The following is a 20,100-nucleotide window of genomic DNA, read 5'->3' as shown; positions in this document are numbered from 1 at the left end:
ACTCACACAGTGAGCCTAAAGCTGTGTTAATCCTGCATGTTGGTGGTGTTTGGCTTAGTTTCACAGTTTTTTTCTGGTCTTTAAAAAGGCTGTCATGATGGAGGGGACAGTGGGAGGGGGCTGTACGTGGTAGAGAGTTGAGTCACACTAGCAACTTAAAAAGCAAGTGTATTGGAAGCTGTGCAAAAACTTGCTAATTCAGTTGTATATTCATGAGGCCAGCTGCAGCCATTCTGCTCTAAAAATAGCTGCTGGAACACAGTGATTATAGGATCTTTATCATTTACCATTTGCGTTCCTTACCATTGATGTGTACACCACCCTAGTGTTGTCAATCATACATCACATGTTTAATCAATACGGAAAGCACACTGTTCAGCAAAACCTTCCAGACACTTACTTGGATTTTCAAAGGTATGAGCATTTCTCATCCTCCCTGTGCGGTATAATTTGCTGTCCATACATTATTGACTGATGTACAGCAGCCAAGTCTCTGAGGAGGGAGGGAACAGAAATTGATTCATAACTGTGAGAGAGCCACTGATACTGGGATGACCTCACTTTATGTGAGATGCCTTACAAGAGGAATTCTGGAACAACAGGGGGGCTGGAGAGCATTAGAAGAAATCGATAAAAGAAAAACAAATACTTTACCCAAGAGACCATTTGTAGAAGTACCATTCATGTCAGGTTAAGCATGTAAGTGTATGCTAGACGTGAATGAGCATGAGTGAATGTGAAAGGACTAGTTTTTCAACTTATGCTCAGTTTCGACTATGAGCTGTGGCTTAAGAAATCCAAAACACACTTTAAGCAAGCAATTCCACCCTTTCCAAGTCTCCAGTCTTTTGGATCTATGTCACAACAGTATTCACCAAAAGTGCCTAGCAAGCAGTTTAGTTGAACTCAGAGCCCTGCATGATCATTATTTGGTCTATACAGTTTTAGTTTGCAGTGGACTTACTCTGCAGGTTGAAGTAGGCCTACCACTGCAGCATACTCTGTAGACTATATCTAAAACCTATATGTAAGCTTTGTGCAGGACACAAAATAAACCTATTTATCCTATTTATGTCATTTGTTTTTTTTGCATAGTCATACATTGTGATTTCTCAATGAGAATGAACGACACTTTTCAATTGCTGACCAGTGAACTGATCTGTGGTTTGCGGATAAACTGAAGTCTGATCCATCTGTGATCTTTGCACTGAGACTCAGACAGGGGGCGTTGAGTGACCGTGACAGAGCAGCCGGTTCTGGAGCGTCTGCACAGACCTGTGTGCTGGCACAGGGGAAGCTGGTCGTGGCAGAGCGGAGATGTAACTTAGCTTGCTGGGACTCCGTGGCCAGCCATCTGTCACTTTTACCGGGGATCATTTGTCTGACAGTACCGCGAAATGGGAAAGACTGGATACGAGCTTTTGGCCCAGTTAGATGCATGAATGGTTCGCGTAATGCCACCGAGAACAACTGCCTTTTGGGGGATTTATTTATGGTTCGGGACGGTCTTGTTGGAGTAGCTAGTTGCTAGCGCCGGGCTAGCAACTGTGCTGGCTACTTCGATCGTATTTTGCAAGGATGCTCCGGTGGATACGGCAGCAGCTGGTAAAACTGCTCTCTTACTTTTATCATAATGGCGGCCTGCATACTGTGTGATCACAACAACAGTCACCTTTACGAAGCTATATGAACTTTGTTTAGGTAGAATTTAGCAAGCTAACCTAGCTGTTGTGAATGTTTGCAAAACACTGATGTGTGTATCGCAATGACAGACTGTGCGTTAACATGTTAGCTACTAGCTAGCTTATTTTAATTAACTAACTGACAATGGGTAACTAGCTAAATAGTTGAGAACTAGCCAAACAAACACATTGGGGTTGATTTGTCAGCTTGTTGACCACAGTTGAATCGTGTCTCACTGTTAGAATTACTTTGAGAGATAAATAAATGAACGCTAGCTAGTTGGCTGACAGACAACATGTTAATTAAGTTTTAGAGCGATGCTAACTGTAGCGTTAGCTAACTCCCAACATATGCTAACGTTAGTCCCAACATAGACGGAGTTTTTCAAACTGAATTATTTATTTTAGAGACTACAAAATAACTTAAACAGCTGGTTAAGCTTAAGTTAACATTTCTTAGTCTGACTTTAACTTGCACCCCGTGTTGTTTAAGCTTGATGAGTTGATAAGTTCCTGCTTATTTTTAAAGCTGGTTCATTGCTTTTGATTGATAACATACAGTCCCATTAAAAAGTTTTAACATGCCTTCTCATTCAGTTTTTAATTACAATTATATTAACATACATGTGATTAATTTAAAAATGAAACAGGCGGCAAAAAGTGCTATACAATCAAATGTGCTTCATAATTATATTTATAATAAATAGCCACTGTTTGCTCTGATGACAGGTTTGCCCAGTGTCATATCTTTATTGGTACAGTTATAGCTTAAGGAGGAATGGTTTGTGTTTGTCATGCTGCAACTTCACACTGGTGACATTGGAGCATTTCTGTGGTCATTTTTGTTTGTCAAGCTGTAGTTAAACGTTTGGATAAGAACCTTCATTGATAGACTAAATAAATGATATTGGTGTGACTGGCAAAAAGGCTTTGTGAGTATATTAAGGAAGCCATGCCCATGTGAATGAATCAATTAAAGAATAGAATAAGATTAGTCACATTTTAGTTGAACTGATGTCAGGACAGTGAATTTAACGGGCGTTTCTGAGTTCCCATAGTCACTGAGCACTCCCTGTACTTGGGCTAGAGAGTGACACACTAATTCTTCTGCTCTCTCAGTTTGTGTGTACGAAAAGTTTTCTTTCAGTCCTTCGCTGTAGAGAGGTCCTTAGAGGGTTTTTGTTCCTACGAATAAGAACCTCATTCTAATTTGAGATAACTCAGTTAATTTGACCCATGCTACATAATTGACCTGCCTACTTAATTGAAAGTGTAATTAAAATGCATCTTAACAAAACAGGCCTAATGGAAAAAAATCTCATCGCATCACATTTTTCAGATCCATTTCTCAGCCAGAAAGGTTGTCTATGGATGTTTATTCACTCATGTAGAGCTTAACAGTTTCTTTGTGGTGACAGTGGTCTACTTTAACAAGAAGAAGGGAAATGTGTAAGGGGTGTAAAGGGCTTTTAATGTCAGCCTATGTGCTAGTGCTACTGCTCTTATATTTTTAAAAACCTAAGTAACAATCTGACCTGACATCTTGTTCTGGAAACCTGGTGATCACAAATTACAGTGTACACATTATTGTGGCGGTTTCTCCCATATGGTATAAAATACAACTCGCTTTTTCAGGCTGTCTGAGAAGTGTGATCATGCTGCTACCTGGCAACAGTTTTAATGCAAGAAACCAGTACATTCACATTTCATAACTCAAGTGATATATTGTGATTGTTTGTGTGTCTATTGTGATTTTCCTAATGAACACTTTGAAAATTCAGTGTTCAGTTTTCTAAATCAAGGCTTGATATGGCTGAAAAAGCATTTTGGATACTGCTTGTATTGTAAATGTATTGCTTCCAATTGTATTACTATGTCACGATGTCATTTCGAATACAAAAAAAAAAATCTCCCTTTTTGATCCATTACCTGTGCAGGATCTTAATCAAGTTTGAAATTTAATAGCTAAGTGATCAAGAAGAATAGAGAAATGCACTAAAGATTAAATAGAGATTATGTGGATACTTGCTACTTGGTATTTATAATATTACCACTGCTTTGCATCTTAGTCTGTTGAGCTAACATGATGTCCTGCACTTTTATGGTCTCATTCAGGATAATTTTCTTATACTGCTGCAGCAGTCTCAGTAATCTACTTCAATTAAGTGGTGTACAGGAACATCTAATAACTAACTACCCAAATAATTCTTTGCCTTTTTAATACTGTCAAGTTACTTATCATCTGTAGCTGTGCTCCAGGCTGTTCATGTCGAGTCACGCTATTAGATTTGTGTTTGGCATGTTTGTGGTCATGTTAGTATTGCTCTTTTCACCAATCAAATTGGTGCACATCTTTCATTCTGTGTTTCGTTGCCATTTTTCTGTCTTTACCATTGCTCTTTAAGCAACTCCCTTTGTCCCTCTTTAGATTTCTGATTAGCTCATTTCATTTGATTGAATGCCTTTTAGTCTATAACACAGCTGAGTGTGTAGCCTTGGTTGTGATGTATTAGCCTGTTGCCCAGCTATTGCTCATAGCAGTGATTTTTCTCAGGCTCTGTGGGACTTGTAGGCTTTATGTAGGAAGTAATTACCTTGTTGATGGGGACATAAGAGTCAGGGGATTAAATAAAAGTTTGCTTGTTAAATCCATCCTCTCTGTTATAAATGGTATGATTTTAATAGGAAAAGTAAATAAAAATGGCTTCTACTTATAATCACCTTACTATCGTGTACTTGAAAAAGTTAAATGCCTCCAATATGAAACGGTCACACCTAATCATTAACGAGTTGTGACCTCATCATACAGCTTTTAGACATCCTTTCTGAAACTACTATTACCATATAGACCAAGGTAACCGAATCTGACCCTATAAATATAGGTTTAGGTCTGTGGTTCATCATCACTACTTCATATTAAACGTTAGTTATTCAAAAACATCTGTGAGCTTAAGAAACTCATAGCCTACATTTGTATTTCTATGCAAACAAATCTAATGATGACCTGCAGTGGATTAACTGTTGAAATTATATTACCAGTTAAAAATCATCAGTCACTCCACTACATTCAGTAAACCTTTTTCAGATTTATTTTTCTTTTAGCTGATTTTGGTCTTTACTAATAATGAAACTCTGGCTGCAGACTTTTGGATTAACTGGATGGCTTTTTAAAAAATTATTGGGACAAACTATCAATAGTAAGTTACAATAGTCCAGTCTGGAAATAACAAATGGATGCACTAGATTTTTAGCAGTAGTTTAAATAACTCAGAGATTCCTCACACTTGAGGCCAATGCTAAGCCAACTAGGATAAGAATGTAGAGTTTTGGGTAGAGGTTTCACTACATCAACCTTAAAAGCCTGTGGTACATAGCCTGTTAGTAAAGATAGATTTATCTGATCTAATATGGACGTGCTGATCATCTTTGAGCAGTCTAGTCGGGTGGGGTCCAAGAGACATGTTGATGGTTTAGATTAATGAATTACTGAAATGTATTCAGAATGATCTACAGGGAAGTAGCAGTCTAAGTACGAGTAAGATCTTTTTCAGAGGGGTGAGGCTGCAGTGCTATCAACAAGATAGCCACCGTGTACTGGAATAAAATTTCGATGACTGCCCTCATCTGTGTTAGAACATGACTCTAAAGTAAAAGATGGAATCAGTTCCTTAAATTTATAAACAGCATTTTCAGATAAACATTTACTGTAGTGAAATATTTTCTTAGGTGAAGTAAAGAGTTATTCTGTAATTATAGTTCATTTGAATTTGAGCTTCATCAATAATGCTATTAAAGCTGCATTGCAAGTTGTAGGAAAACATTGAGTAGCGTGCTTCCTTTCATTGCACAAGTCCACACCTTTGTTGCAGTCACACAGTCCAGGTTTGCATGTGCATGAACCAGCTGTTAAGCTAACTAATGCTACTATGTGCAAAGAGATTAATGATTAAGCAACTTAACCGATAGTTGAGTAATGTAGCAGTCTGAAAAACTGGGTGGAGAAAGGGAATGGCAAATTCTATCCCTACAGTAATCCTGTTAAGGTGTAATAAGTAAGATGTTTACAGTCCTGAAGTACAGAATTACCATAATCTATCTGCAGGGATGCTAAAGCTAATTTATCAGCACAGATGACTCAACAATGACTTTGCTAGATAGGTAATTCTGCTTGATGATACCCACTTCCTGGCTGTCAGTTCCTGCAATTAGGTTGTTTTAAAAATCCACTATTACTTAAGGTTTAACTGTAACTTCCACATAGAAACCATTCAGGAGCCAGTATCAAGAAACTGTGGTAGAATTGTGCAGGGTTTTTTTTTTTCTTTCTTTTTTTCTCAGTTGCTCTGATTTCAGATTTTCTGACGGAGTGTGATGCAGGATGTTGCTGTAAAGCGTTTGGTTACTAGGTTGTCTGCTGTACTGTAAATAAATTGACACAAGCTCTTACTAGGAATAGTTACCCGTGTCCCATACCTTCTGTTTTAGTCTTTCTTTTTGAGTTTTTAGGCTACTTCTTAAATACTCACCGAAAAGATATGTATACAGAGATGATCTACCCAGGCTTTATTCATTTACTTAGAGAATTGTTAAACAGTTAGTGGATTGTTTAATTTGTAAGAACCTTTGTTGGCTGTATTTCCCTGGTCAAGTATTCACAGTGAAATGAGAAATGCTGCTGCTCATTGCTAACTAGGCCAGTGCACTGCTGAGACCAAGATGGTTCCAGTATGCATACAACTGTGGTTTCTGTTTTAAACCTGATTCATATCTGTGCATGTTATAAAGGAATTATACAAAACATTAATTGAACAGGACAGATACATGGACTGGAATTTGTTTCAGTGTTTTTGCTTTTATCTGCTGTATGTTTTATCTTCCCTGACTACAGGGAACCAGTGCCTTTGGGTATGGGTGTATTTTGTTCAAGTAATGAATGTACATACAGGGAAATGTCACATACAGTAAACCAACTTATGAAATTGGCTGAACAGCAAGGAAAAGAGTGGATCAGTGGGAATGGAAAATCCTAACACATTGTTTTCATTCCTAACAGTGGATCACTGATTTTATGCCAAATCATGACAAAAAGGAAACTGTGCAAAGTTTGAGAAAATAAGACTTTTTAGCTATTACCACTTTGATAAGTACTGTGTTCACTTTGTTTAAGGTGTATGAAATGATGATACCATGATAGTAATCCTGTTTTTAAGAACCTGCAGCATGTGTGAAGGTGAGTCTGTGTGGGAGAGAGTGACGTGGCGCGGATGCATTCCTCTGTGTGTGTGTGTGTGTGTGTGTGTGTGTGTGTGTGTGTGTGTGTGTGTGTGTGTGTGTGTGTGTGTGTGTGTGTGTGTGTGTGTGTGTGTGTGTGTGTGTGTGTGTGTGTGTGTCTGAGATTTTTGTCACATATTTGCAAATGATTGTAAGCTGTTGTTTTAACCTTAGTGCTTCTTATAGCACTTGAGTGATATGTGACACACAGGACGGTAGCAAAAGTATCTTGGAACTAAGCAAGAAGCTATATTATTAATAATGAAGGAAGGCATGAAATATCCTAATGAAAGTTAATCTGTTTTTTGTGCCTTCTTGGGAAAATGTGACTTGTTCAGAAATGTGCATGTAAATGGAAACATGCTGTAGTCGTAGCTATCTTTACTATCTTCTCCCTCTTGCACTTATATGCCACCATCTGCATTTGCATGATTTATAGTTACTATAGTTATAGTGTGTGGTATTATTTTTGCTTCTTTTTCTCACTATCTCTGCTTTACTAGAGACATTAATGGCTCACTGAATGACACCTTCAACTACTGATTGAAAACACATTAAATAGAATCGATTTTCAAAGGTTTCAGTGCTTCTTTTAATTACCAGCAATATATCATTTGCTTAAACTAAGTTCATACTGTTGCATTTCCTCTGGACCACTATCTGATTCTGTTGTTCATTTGAATGGGTAATGAGGAAAATTTGAGTAATCTTGCATCAGCTAATTAGTTAAATGTTTTTTATTCTGTTCTTGACTAGTGAACATGACAAGAGATGAAATGTCTATATTTATCAATACTTTGTGCTTCGTAAGTACAGGAGCTGCCTGTAGTTACAACTTTTAAAAAAATGCTGCTTTAAAGGATGTAGTGAATGTTGTTGTGTAAGTAACCTGTTTTTCCACCTTTTCCACTTTTCCCTCTTCCACACCCTCTTTCTTCTCATATTTACTTATCCTTCCTCAGGGTTTTGACCCACCTCATCAGAGCGAGACCAGGACTGTTTATGTAGCAAACCGTTTCCCGCAGCATTGCCACTATATACCGCAACGCTTTGCTGACAACAGAATCATCTCATCCAAGGTACCAAAGACTATGCACTATGTTTTCTTTAGCCAAGTGCAAAACGCCAACCACTGCTGAAGAAAAATGTCACATGCAGAAACTAATAGTTATTCTGCCACAAGCCCGACCAGTGTTAAGAATCAGTCAGGAGCCCTGGCATGGCGGGAAAGAGATAAGGAGTGAAGCACGATTTGTTGATAACGGTAAACTTAGACACAAAAGTTTTTTTGTGAGAGGATTAGTAGGTCAGTTGAAATAGTATCTGGGTAATAACCCACAAAGGCTGCTGCCTGCCACCAGCAGGAAGTTGATCACATGTTATTGACAATGGGGTTAACGCAACCAAAAAAAGAGAGGCTATTCTTTGTCAGGATGTGTACTAATTTGATGATGATCATCTTAAAAAGATAAAAGCAAGTTTAGACTCTAGATTTAAACTCTAGAAGAGTAAATCAGTAAGTGCATCAGTCAACCACTGTTATTAGATCATGCTGCACAGAATGTGATTAATTGAATTAAGAGTCTCCACACGAGCAGCGAGTGGATAAAGCTGCACAGCTGTCCACTTCTTCTTCTCCACTTAGCCTGAGTGAACAATTAATATAAATATTCTACTTGTTCTAAAGTGGCATTTTCACTGCTGTAAGAAAATATATTAAATATAGCTTTTTTGAAACCAGCACATACCCAGCTAAATAACATTTAGCCCTGAATGTTGTTTTTTATTTCTCTTTCAGTACACAATTTGGAATTTTGTCCCCAAGAATCTCTTCGAGCAGTTCAGGAGGATAGCCAACTTCTATTTTCTCATTATCTTCCTTGTGCAGGTAATAACACAATTGCAGATACATGTTCTCCCCAGGCTGATGGTGATGTGTCACTCGTGACCTCAGTTGTCTTGCCTTGAATACAAATGTGTGTAGAAGCCTGTTTGTGTGCGAGTAGATGACTCATTGACTTCTAGAGACCAGAAGAGCGACAGGTCTGCCTCTGTATTAAACATTACACCCACACATTAAGTGTGTCTTCACTGCCTGCCTAAGTGTTAGCCCTTCACTATGCATCAGTCAGTCTGTGCTGAAGTAGGATTTGGCTTACAAATTTTCAGGCTCCTGATTTTATTTGGGCCTGTGTAGTGAAGCCAAAGCAATCGACTTGACTCTGTCTAAAAAGGCTTTCTTTTTACCCACTCAACTTGTCAGTGAAGCTGAAGTCAGCATAGCTTCAAATCACGGGAGAGAGGCCCTTTTATCATTTTGACAGTTTGACCATTTTTAGATGGCCTGAGATGGATTCCTACACACCTGATGTAAACTGTTATTTCTTGTTTAAAAGTACGTTGACAATGTACTGTGTTTTCTCTGTATAATAGTGGAATAACCATTGATAGGATTGTCTGTTGAATTACCAGTCTTACAAGGACCTTTGGCACATACTGTAGCACATCTAGGCATCAGTAACTCAAGAGAGTACCTTTAATTTGCATCTCTGGCTGTGTAACTTGACGCTGACTTAATTTGTTTATGGATAAGGGTTAAATTAAATCACACAAATGTGTAGAGCATCTGTATTTTTGTGTAAATGTTTAATAAGAGCTTTTCACTTCTCTAAAGCAACTCAACAATTGACAGTATGTGAATCTCAATGAGCAACACATTGTTAAAATGTAATCCAGGAAGTAGTGATTGAGACATTAAGAGGATGTATTGCTGTGCTTCCATTTTTTTTTTGTTCTTCTCTAAACAATTGGTAGTACTAGTGCTTCTCTAAACATGTTGCCTACCAAACCTTGTTGGTTTTGGTAGGCTGCTTATTTGTCAGCTGATAGTTAACCTTTGAGCAAAGTTATAGGGTTTCCTGTTTGACACATCAGCCACAACTTCTCTCAGTTGTTAGCTTGTTTACTCTCTAGCAGGGCACATCTACTCTACTAAACTTCACAGATGTTTTTTTCACCGTGCCTTCCAATTGGTTGACATCTCTGCTTCAGTTCCTCTGTATTTGTCTTTTCAGTTAATGATAGACACTCCTACTTCCCCAGTCACCAGCGGTCTGCCTCTCTTCTTTGTGATCACAGTAACTGCCATAAAACAGGTGAGAACACAAGCATATGACGGCTTCCTCTTTGCTGCACTGAGAATGAGGAACTAATATGCATGCTATGTCATTAATGTTAGATTAACTGTGGTTGGCTACTTGTGAAAACCATCTTGTTTCAAGCAAGTTCAGTATTCAGTTTCATTCAAATTGATTAAGAAAATGTGACCCTGGTAAATAAATTACCACAGTATATTGTTCAGTATAAAAATAACTGGACTAGTCTTTCACCACTACTGAAGGTGCCATTGTTATAAAAAGGTGTGTTTAGCATCACTTTAGTTGATCACTGAAAGGAGTACCAGCAATGTGCCACCACTGTTGATCAATAGTGCTGTATTCCACTGGGAGGTTTTCAGTTGGAAACTGTGAGCAGATGTATTTGATAATTGTTTTTGAACAAGTGTTTCTTCCATAGGGTTACGAGGATTGGCTGAGACACAAGGCAGACAATGAGGTGAATGGGGCTCCAGTTTTTGTGGTTCGCAGTGGAAGCCTGGTCCAGACAAGATCCAAAAACATCAGGGTGAGTTACATAGGATCATAAAGGAACTTTATTATACTTATTCAAGTTTAACGTTGAACCCTTTAATTAGGAGTGGATATAGTTCTGCTCAGTAAGTGAGGTATTATTTTTGTAAATTTGAAAAACCTACACTTGAAAGTGCATAAAATATATTTTCACAGCTCATGGCCAACAGCCATAGCTAACTTTAGCTTGGCTGGTAAATTGCTCATACTGGTACTGATTCTATAAAACTACACTGGTTAGAAAGTAATATGAGACTGTTTCACGTATTATGATTGCAGCAGACAGAGGCATTCATAGTGTTCATTGCCGTGTGTACACAATGTGTTGTTTGGTCAAATAGTACTTGACATATTCAGGTATGCTTGATATCTGTGCTTAGCCACAGCCAGAATACCTGTTGCCACCTGGAATTAAAGATTTCTATTTGTGTGTTTCTGCTTGTCTGTCCAGGTGGGGGACATTGTCCGTGTGGCTAAAGATGAGACATTCCCAGCCGACCTTGTATTGTTGTCATCAGACCGTGCAGACGGCACCTGTCACATCACCACAGCCAGCCTCGATGGAGAGACCAACCTTAAGGTGTGTGTGTGAGTGAGTGTTAACTTTGGGAGCGTATGTGACAATATTTGTGGTGTTTTCCAGCTTGGGAAAAGGGTTAACAGACATGCTGTTAACAACAGGCACTCTGAGGAGTTTACTTCCTGAAATAAGTATTGTTTGCTGTGTAATCAACCATTTGGTTTAATAAACAAGATGTCCACTTGGAGCTTTTGGTGTTTGTAATCTAACAAGGCACCTTTTAAGGTGTGGAGCCTTGTACTCTGCATCAATTTGAGTTTATGGATGTCTCACTAGTGCTAGTAGCTCTGATGATGCTGATAGGGCTAATAACATGCTGTTACTCCTGGAATGTAAGGCTGATAGAACCCATGCATAGAGAGAGACTAATTGAAACTCATGTCTGTTCATTTATAAGCTACAAAAAGTCTGATTCATGTGGAATTGTATTTATTTGGTTAGACATTTGAGTTTAGTTGGCAGACCTCTGTATATGCCACATGAATAATGCTTGTGTCAGGGATACACATGTCATGACGACTGTTTGAGATGTACATGATTATGTAATTTCTGTGTTGTACACCTTGTAATTTTGTAGTTAGAACTCCTCCTCCTCTCTTTTCCTCTCTCTCAGTAGGTTCAGCAACCGTGTTGGTTAATTGCATCTCTAACGCCATACTAAATAATTAAAACACGTTTCCAAATATATCTAACCAGAATGTTGGAGAGCTAACAGAAGTCCCAAATAGGGCATGTCTCACATGCTTGCATTGTAGTGAGGGCTGTGTTATATCGACAAAAAAAAATCGGAGAATATTTTCTGGTAACAACAAGTAGACAATGAAGGTGTGTGAACTATACAATTTAGGCAGAGATGTGGGACTGTATCATTTTAGGCCTTAAAGTATCTTGAAGTATCTTGGGTCTAAAGTATTCAGAAGTTGATTAAAACGACCGCTTGAATTGACAGGGCTTTTGCAGTGTAATTACTGATCACATTGTCACTATTGTTTTTCATGTTAAAAGCCAACTTTTTACAGAATTATTCCACTAAAGTTTAGAGTGTGTTTTAGTGCTGGTTTTCTGACTGGCTTAGATTAGCTATAGACAACTGACCTCAGCGAATTGTCATTGTCTCAGCTTTTCAAAGCCAAACCAGTTCTATGTGATTGAGGATGAACCGCTTCTAGCAACGTAGAAGATTGTGAGATTGGTGGTTTCTATTTTTCACCTGGTACCGTTTGTTGTTTTTTAACTATAGTCATGCATTTTTAGTTTAACTTGTGGTGAGATAACCATGTACCCCTATTCCATAGTAGCACACTGCATACAATCTCAGTGTGCATGTGCAGTTATCTATACTACTAAGCTACTACTAAACATAACGCAGTCAGCGTGTGAACTCTCGAAACTTATTTGTGTAGTTTAAAAAGTGAGTGACACACTCAATAATGCCAGCCGGCACATTGTCAGCAATGAAGACATTATTGTAGACATATTATCATATCATGCACTCCTATTTGTAATACCATATTTCTCGTATCTTGGCATCATCTTGGTATTGACTTTTTAGAATTGTAAAATCCTGTCAGAGTATTACAAAACATTGTTTTCATCTTCAGCTTTAACACAGGTCTGTTTCTGGTCTGTGTTGAAAATTGATTATTCACTTTTGGATCTGTTTGTATAGATGGACATACAAATGCAGTGCACCTTTCTTTATTCAAACAATATGTAAATATTGTCATCCATACCACTAACCCATTACTCCATTACACCTTCCTTTGTTTCACCATGATAACAATTGAGGGGCAGCTTCTTCTTCTTCTGCAGAGCAGTACTGAACCAGTTTTTTGTAAATGGAAAAGTTTGTACAGTATATGTTGTGTATATGTTGTGCCATGTGTGTGTTAGAGGTTGTTTAAGAGGTCTCACTGCTTTTTGTGTTACAAACAGATCGTAAACTGTGCTTTCCTATCATCACCTTCTTACTGTATCTGTGTGTTGTACTGTATATATCTGTTTGTAGACCCACTACTCTGTGGCAGAGACATCAGTGTGTCAGTCAGTGTCCCAACTGGAGGCATTACAGGCTGTGGTGGAGTGTCAGCAACCGGAGGCTGATTTGTACAGGTAATCTTCACTTGTGTGTACACAGACCCTCATGTTGAGGACTATAAAAGTCTATTCTTAAGGTTAAAATGCAGTAAAGAAACAATAATCCCAACTACACATTAAAATATATTTTTAATTAAAAAAATATAATAATAATTTGTTTGTATTTGTTTGTTTGTTTTTTTGTTACATTTGTTTAATTATATAACATTAATAACTGACTGTATGTATAGATAAGCCATTTAACTCCTTTAATTCTTTTGGATTACCATGAAAGGCCTGAAATTGGAAGTGCCCACTTACAAAACCACTACGATTTAATACTTGGGTAAAATATCCTCCTGGAGATGAGTTATTAAATGGTGTTGTATACCATGGTTTCCTCACCTCCTCAACAACCTCTGTACTTCTTGTCTGTCTCAGCCGGTTACTTTAAGATCGATCCTTGTATTTTTAGATCAGGCAGTTTGTTTTAGTGGCAGGTTTCTCTCTTTCCCCCCTCTCTCACAACACTGATTTTACTTAAGTGCCCTTAACTAAACCAGTTATTGTCAGATATGGGCAGTAATCTGATTTCTTCAGTCATGTCTACAAGAAACCTGGTTTCTTTAATTCGTTTAAGGGATTAGATTAAAAGATGTTGCAATCTTGGTGGAAGAGCGTCCTGGTTGTATATATTCTAGCAAAATTCCTAAGAGATATAACATAGGTGCATGTACATGACAAACCCTTCAAACAGCTTTCTATTACTTACCTGCAGCAAACAAAGATCTGAAGTCTTTGTAATGGATCCTTAAAACCCTAAAATATGTTAGACAATAGAGCAAAATATCATTACTGACCAGCTGCATGTAAACACTGCTTCACAGTAATCTGGTTCTTAAAGCTTTACTCAGTTTTATTCTTCCAACATCCTGGGTTCCTTTGTGTAGATAAACATTGTTAGTGTCTCTCAGTCCATTGAACTGAAATGCCTTTGGTGTTTTACAGGTTTGTTGGGCGTATCACAGTGACTCAGCGTGGGGAGGAGATAGTGAGGTAAGACTAGGTTAGGCTGGTTTGGCTAATAATTACATGAACTATCACATTTGTGCAAGACGAGCTAAAGACACTGAAACAGGATTCTACTATTCTACTAAGATTGGATAGAGAGCCTATTAAGATGGCACCAGTAACCAGGAATAACGAAATAATAACTATAATATATTATAATATAACATATTTTAAGGTATTTAATTATTTAAAATGACTAATTTGTTCAAAGTGTGTTGCTGTGTAACTGGAATGAAATAGTAAATGAAAATGAGAGAACATCTATGATCGAGGTTTGTTTTGAGTACTTCAGTTCTTATCGAGGTCATACTGTGTATTGTTTGTGCAAAAATCATATAGCCACATACGTCTGTGCCTGTATTTATGTCATCTTTGTGTGCTTTTATGTCAGACCACTTGGTCCAGAGAATTTGCTGCTGCGAGGAGCAAGACTGAAAAATACCAAAGAGATTTATGGTGAGTGAATTCAATGAGAATAAAAAGGAAAACCTAGATACTTTACTACTGTGTACTGTAAATATGAATAATTATTAGTCATTATTTGGCATGGAAAAACAGACAATGATCTGATGATATCATCAACATATAGATAGTTTTAGTATTTCTAATAACCTCTCATCACTTCATGCACTTAATAAAACTGTGGGCTAATGTGCTGATGTCCCATAAGCCATATGCAATAATGTAATGTGCTGTTGCAGGTGTGGCAGTGTACACAGGAATGGAGTCCAAAATGGCTCTGAACTATAAGTGCAAGTCCCAGAAACGCTCTGCTGTGGAGAAGTGAGTATTTATTGTCTGTTATCTGTCAAAGTATGTTAATTATTTTTAAGATATGGTTATTATACATTGTTCTAAAAATATTCACCTGTGTCAGGTCCATGAACTCCTTCCTAATCATCTATCTGGGCATCTTGCTGTTCGAGGCGGTCCTCAGCACCATCCTGAAGTATGCCTGGCAGGCTGAGAACAAGTGGGATGAGCCTTTTTACAACCAAAAGACAGAACAACAGAGGAACAGCAGTCCGGTTAGCCTACTTCCCATTAAACATCAGAGGAATGGATTTTTATTGATTTGTTTTTGATAGTAGGAGGGTGTCAGCCCCAGAGAAAAGATGAGGAGAGATTTCATTTCTGTGTCTCTCCACAACCTCCACAATTTTCTTCACTTTGATCTCTTTGCCAATTATGAATTACCATTTTCTAGCTGATATAAATTAATAGATTTAGCGAATTAAAGAGGGCCCTGAGCGCACATATACATAAACACAAACACTGTGTCCTAGAAGGCTGCTGGTAGGGTGCTTTTAGTGTCACTAGATTTTGTGACAAAGCATAACAGAGGAAGTGCCTGTCACAGAGCCAAGCTGACGGCCTATCAGCCCACCTGCCAACACTAATCAGTCAGGGCGAACAGCATCCTCTATGTATTGAGACAAATTGAGAGAAAAAAATCACACTGTTACACTGGCTTTCCTTCTCTTTGGAGACAGAAAGGAATACTAGCAACAAAGTAAAGGCACTGTGTTTAGTTCAGTATAACAGTTGCTCCTTTACCATAAAATACATGTATCTATTTCTTAGCTACCTGTTCCCACTGGGGCATCTATCAGTCCCTCAAAAATCTGATTTTGAAATTCTCAATATTTAATTTTTAAGACAATATATTGTTAAATATAAGTTCAAAAAGGATAACTATTATTTGGACTGTGTCTTTAAGTTAGCCAGAACTCATTTATAGTTCTAACATGTCAAACATTTGGCTTTTGTATTATTGCTCACTCCGGTCTCTCGGTCTCTCGGGTTTCTGGGACTTTGTCGCTCGACCTTCCTGTCACATAAAGTTATTAAGTTAATTTCTTAATGGGAATGAATTACCCTGCCTGCTTAGATTTAAAAGGATCTATGCTAAAGCACCATCATTCTCTGTGTGGCTTGATGTGTATTAAGCAAATTGATTCGCTGTTGCTCCTTATACATTAAGACAGTCGTCTTTACATCCACTTTATATTTGTTTCACTATCAAATTCTGCTCTTTTTCTTATCTTGTTCTTTTGATAGCATTTGCTCATTTGCCTCATTCTCTTTTAGATTTTGAAGTTCATCTCGGACTTCTTGGCATTTTTGGTCCTCTATAACTTCATCATCCCCATCTCACTCTATGTTACTGTGGAAATGCAAAAGTTCCTGGGCTCATTTTTTATTGGCTGGGATTTGGACCTTTATCACGAGGAAAGTGACCAGAAGGCTCAGGTCAACACTTCTGACCTCAATGAGGAGCTTGGGCAGGTATAGTCAAAAATACACATTAATGCATTCACTCACATACATATACACTAAATAGCTGTTGTTTCTGAGTTTTACTATTTCATAATGTATTATTCTGTGTATTGCCATATTGTCAGTCTACAGTATTGAAGTAAATATTAGCCCATTTACATATGGCAAGACATAAATGTTCATATTACAATTTGTGTAATTATTCAGCTCACAAAATACAAAACATAAACACGCTGTTTCATAGGTGGAGTATGTGTTCACTGATAAGACGGGTACGCTAACTGAAAACGAGATGCAGTTCCGTGAGTGTTCGATAAATGGAACAAAGTACCGGGAGGTCAACGGCAAACTGGTACCAGAAGGAATGACAGATGATTCACCAGATGGTTCTATACCTCACCTGGTAACTCACATGTTTTATCATATGTGCAAACTTCAAAGAATAGGAATTTCAGTTGTTTCTTAATCTCTCATCTTTCCTGTTTTCTCTTCTTCCAGACTGGGGAGGAATTGTTATTTCTCAAGGCAGTGTCATTGTGTCACACAGTTCAGATCAGCTATGATCAACCTGACTGCCTGGTTGCTGGAGGAGACCCATTCTCCCATGCAAATGGTTTCTCTTCCAATAACATGGAATACTATGCCTCTTCACCAGATGAGAAAGCTTTAGTAGAGGCAACAAAGAGGTGAGCTTCAAGTTTAAAGGTTAAAATCTCAAAGTAACCTAGGTAACCTAGGAAACAGTAGGCGATAAAGTACAGGGATATGAAAATGAACCAATAGAAGAAAAAATAAAAATAACATTTATGTATAAAATACCAACAGACCCTGTTTCACCAGATTACATCGTTGAGCAATTGTTATAAAACAGGAAATGTGTTAATTTCATTCTTCAGTGCTTCAGTGTCATGGCCCCAGTGATGCAGAGCAAAACATGTGAAAGCCATTATGTGTATAGTCACATATGCTATTCTATATAAAACTCAATAGCTTGGGCTTTGGTTTAGCCAAAAACACTGTTCATATTGTATAAATCTTTTCTTCACCATTTGACTCCTGGCTGGTCACATGAGGTTACATTCTGCCTGTTCTAATAGATCTTTCACCTGTATCAGCTACTAAGGGACCTTAAAATACATGTGGATTATTACTCCTCTTGGACTCCTGGCCAAATATAAAGTGGCACTTTTTCTAACTTGACGTTCATTTTATTGTCAAATATTTTATGTCTAGGTGTCAAGCAAGTCTTCATGGAACAATAGCTCAAAATGAGAAAAAAACTTTAATAGAAAATGACAGGTTCTACTACACCACCCTGATAAGGGGTAGCTAAAGAAGCTGGAGTAGCACCCATCTAAATTGTCAAGCTTTGTTGTTTTACAAAACCCTCAGGATTTATGGAGCATGAAGTTAGTGTAGTTTTAAAATCATCAAATTAAATTATGTTGAGTGGTGAGGGGCAGAACCCATGACTCTGTACCTCTATGCGCAGATTAGCTACAGACAATGCATCTATGTTGATTAAATCCAAAATGAAAAACACTTGCTGTGTTTGTTTGTTTTTTTTTATATTTGTTCATGGATGCCACACCTTTTTTTCCCACAGCATAGACACATACAATTATATTCTAAGCACCAGCTCTCCATGTCCCTCTGGGAGATTAGTAACTGGGTGAATGAGTGGTTGTGTGCTATAGCTACAAGTTAAAGATTTATCAAGTAAAAACCCAGTTACCTTCAAAATCTTTAAAACTCCCAGTTGAATTTTTACCTAATTTTAAATAGCAAAATGTGTTCGTGCTTTAAATTCAATTATCTTTAACTACTGTGTTTTTTTCCTAAGAATTGGAGTGGCCTTCGCTTGCAGCAGTGGAGATACCATGGAAATCAAAGCATTTGGCAAGTCAGAGAAGTATGTGTCATTTTTCTCATGTGTCATATATCCAAAATACAAATTACTTGGGGAAAGATTATCACAAATTATCAAGTAATATTGCTAATGATTAACATGAGCTCAAATGTCTTGTTGTAATTTGTCACATTTCTATATATTTATATTTTTATGTTTAGGTATAAGGCTGTGAAGTATTGGTAATTGCATTTAATGTTTGGGTTATACCACAGCAAAGAATCTGTGAAATCTAGATCCTTAAAATAGCTGGCTGTGTTGGTCTAGTGAGTTTAAAGTTAATTATCTCTGTGCTCTCAGGTATAAACTGCTCCATGTATTAGAGTTTGATGCTGACCGCAGGAGGATGAGCGTCATACTACAGACTCCCTCAGGTAACACAATGTTCTACAATTTAATAGTTGTAAATGGTAAATCAAGAGCATTTATATGGCATGTTAACCAAAAGAGATTTACAATTTCATCACATTCAATCCCTAACCCTAAAACCTAGTCTTATTCCTGAAAATAAGCATGCTGCACCAACAGTGAGATGCTTTCAATCTCATTGTACATGTATATAATGCACATTGTATATGTGAACAGTGACAATAAAAGGCATTCATTCAAAATGCTCTTTAAACTTGTGTGGACCTGCTAAAATGTCCTCAAAAGAATGGTAAATGAACAAAATATGTCCATACTAGAATATAAAGACATGCCCACACACACACACACTCACACACTCATACACACTGCTATTACTACTGTGAGCCTAGGATTCAATTGCCAACCTCCAATTAGTGCACTTAGTGTATCTGTGGAGCTGTCATTTTCACTGTACTGCTAATATACACTACGGATAAATATGAGATTTTTATGTATAACAACTGCTTTCTCTGTTCCTCCATCCTGCTGTGATGACTTTCAAGGAGGTAAAGTCCTGTTCACCAAGGGAGCAGAGTCAGCCATCCTGCCTTTTACCACCAGTGGTGAAATAGAAAAAACGAGACTCCATGTCGATGAGTTTGCCTTGGTAAGGAAAATTTCCTTTCTTTGTTTTTCAAATGCATTCAAAAGTTTTTTCATCAACTTGTATTATTGCTATGTTACACATCCATTCAGTGTATGATGTTCAGCAAATATACAGAATTTGGGGGTTTTGGCGCTCGCATCTTGGTATTCACACCAAGATCCATTATTCTCTTCATGCAGAGCGGTGTATAAATGCAGACCTTGTTTACCCTGCATAAACTCACTTTACTTCAGTTTGTGCTAAGAAGAAAAAACTTCCTTAACTTTATTGTGAAAAATGTGACTCTGAAATGCCTCTTGATCTGCACGTGTACCTATTTCTGTCTTTGTGTGGACATTTCCTACCAGTATAGCAATTACTTTTAGCCTTTTCACTCTCTGTTCCCATTACACTGTAAATTCCTCGCCACAACAAACACACACACTTAAACACACAGATATCCAGCCCACACATCATATTATCAGACGTCAGTACCCAGGAGTCTTTGCTCTGACTGGGTTGATTTGTGGTCATCTATGCCTCAGGCT

The 20,100-nt window shown here is 37.7% G+C and overlaps 1 protein-coding gene across 1 annotated transcript in view; it reads left to right on the top strand.

The window, feature by feature from the left end:
- The first annotated feature begins 1,268 nt into the window (after nt 1–1,268).
- Nucleotides 1,269–20,100, top strand: part of atp11b (ATPase phospholipid transporting 11B (putative)) — a 42,572-nt gene continuing 23,740 nt past the window's right edge. Inside the window, exons 1-17 of the mRNA XM_026346325.1 lie at nt 1,269–1,605; nt 7,916–8,032; nt 8,752–8,841; nt 10,028–10,108; nt 10,530–10,637; nt 11,094–11,222; nt 13,231–13,334; nt 14,307–14,354; nt 14,761–14,825; nt 15,071–15,152; nt 15,247–15,397; nt 16,461–16,658; nt 16,894–17,052; nt 17,148–17,335; nt 18,493–18,561; nt 18,859–18,932; nt 19,470–19,573. Coding sequence (XP_026202110.1) covers nt 1,579–1,605; nt 7,916–8,032; nt 8,752–8,841; nt 10,028–10,108; nt 10,530–10,637; nt 11,094–11,222; nt 13,231–13,334; nt 14,307–14,354; nt 14,761–14,825; nt 15,071–15,152; nt 15,247–15,397; nt 16,461–16,658; nt 16,894–17,052; nt 17,148–17,335; nt 18,493–18,561; nt 18,859–18,932; nt 19,470–19,573 — 1,794 coding nt within the window. The 5' untranslated portion in view covers nt 1,269–1,578. The remainder of the gene's footprint in view (nt 1,606–7,915; nt 8,033–8,751; nt 8,842–10,027; nt 10,109–10,529; nt 10,638–11,093; nt 11,223–13,230; nt 13,335–14,306; nt 14,355–14,760; nt 14,826–15,070; nt 15,153–15,246; nt 15,398–16,460; nt 16,659–16,893; nt 17,053–17,147; nt 17,336–18,492; nt 18,562–18,858; nt 18,933–19,469; nt 19,574–20,100) is intronic.

Source organism: Anabas testudineus, chromosome 4 (assembly GCF_900324465.2).
Source record: "Anabas testudineus chromosome 4, fAnaTes1.2, whole genome shotgun sequence".
In the NCBI taxonomy this organism is placed as follows: Eukaryota; Metazoa; Chordata; class Actinopteri; order Anabantiformes; family Anabantidae; genus Anabas; species Anabas testudineus.
This window is presented reverse-complemented; position numbering and strand designations above follow the sequence as displayed.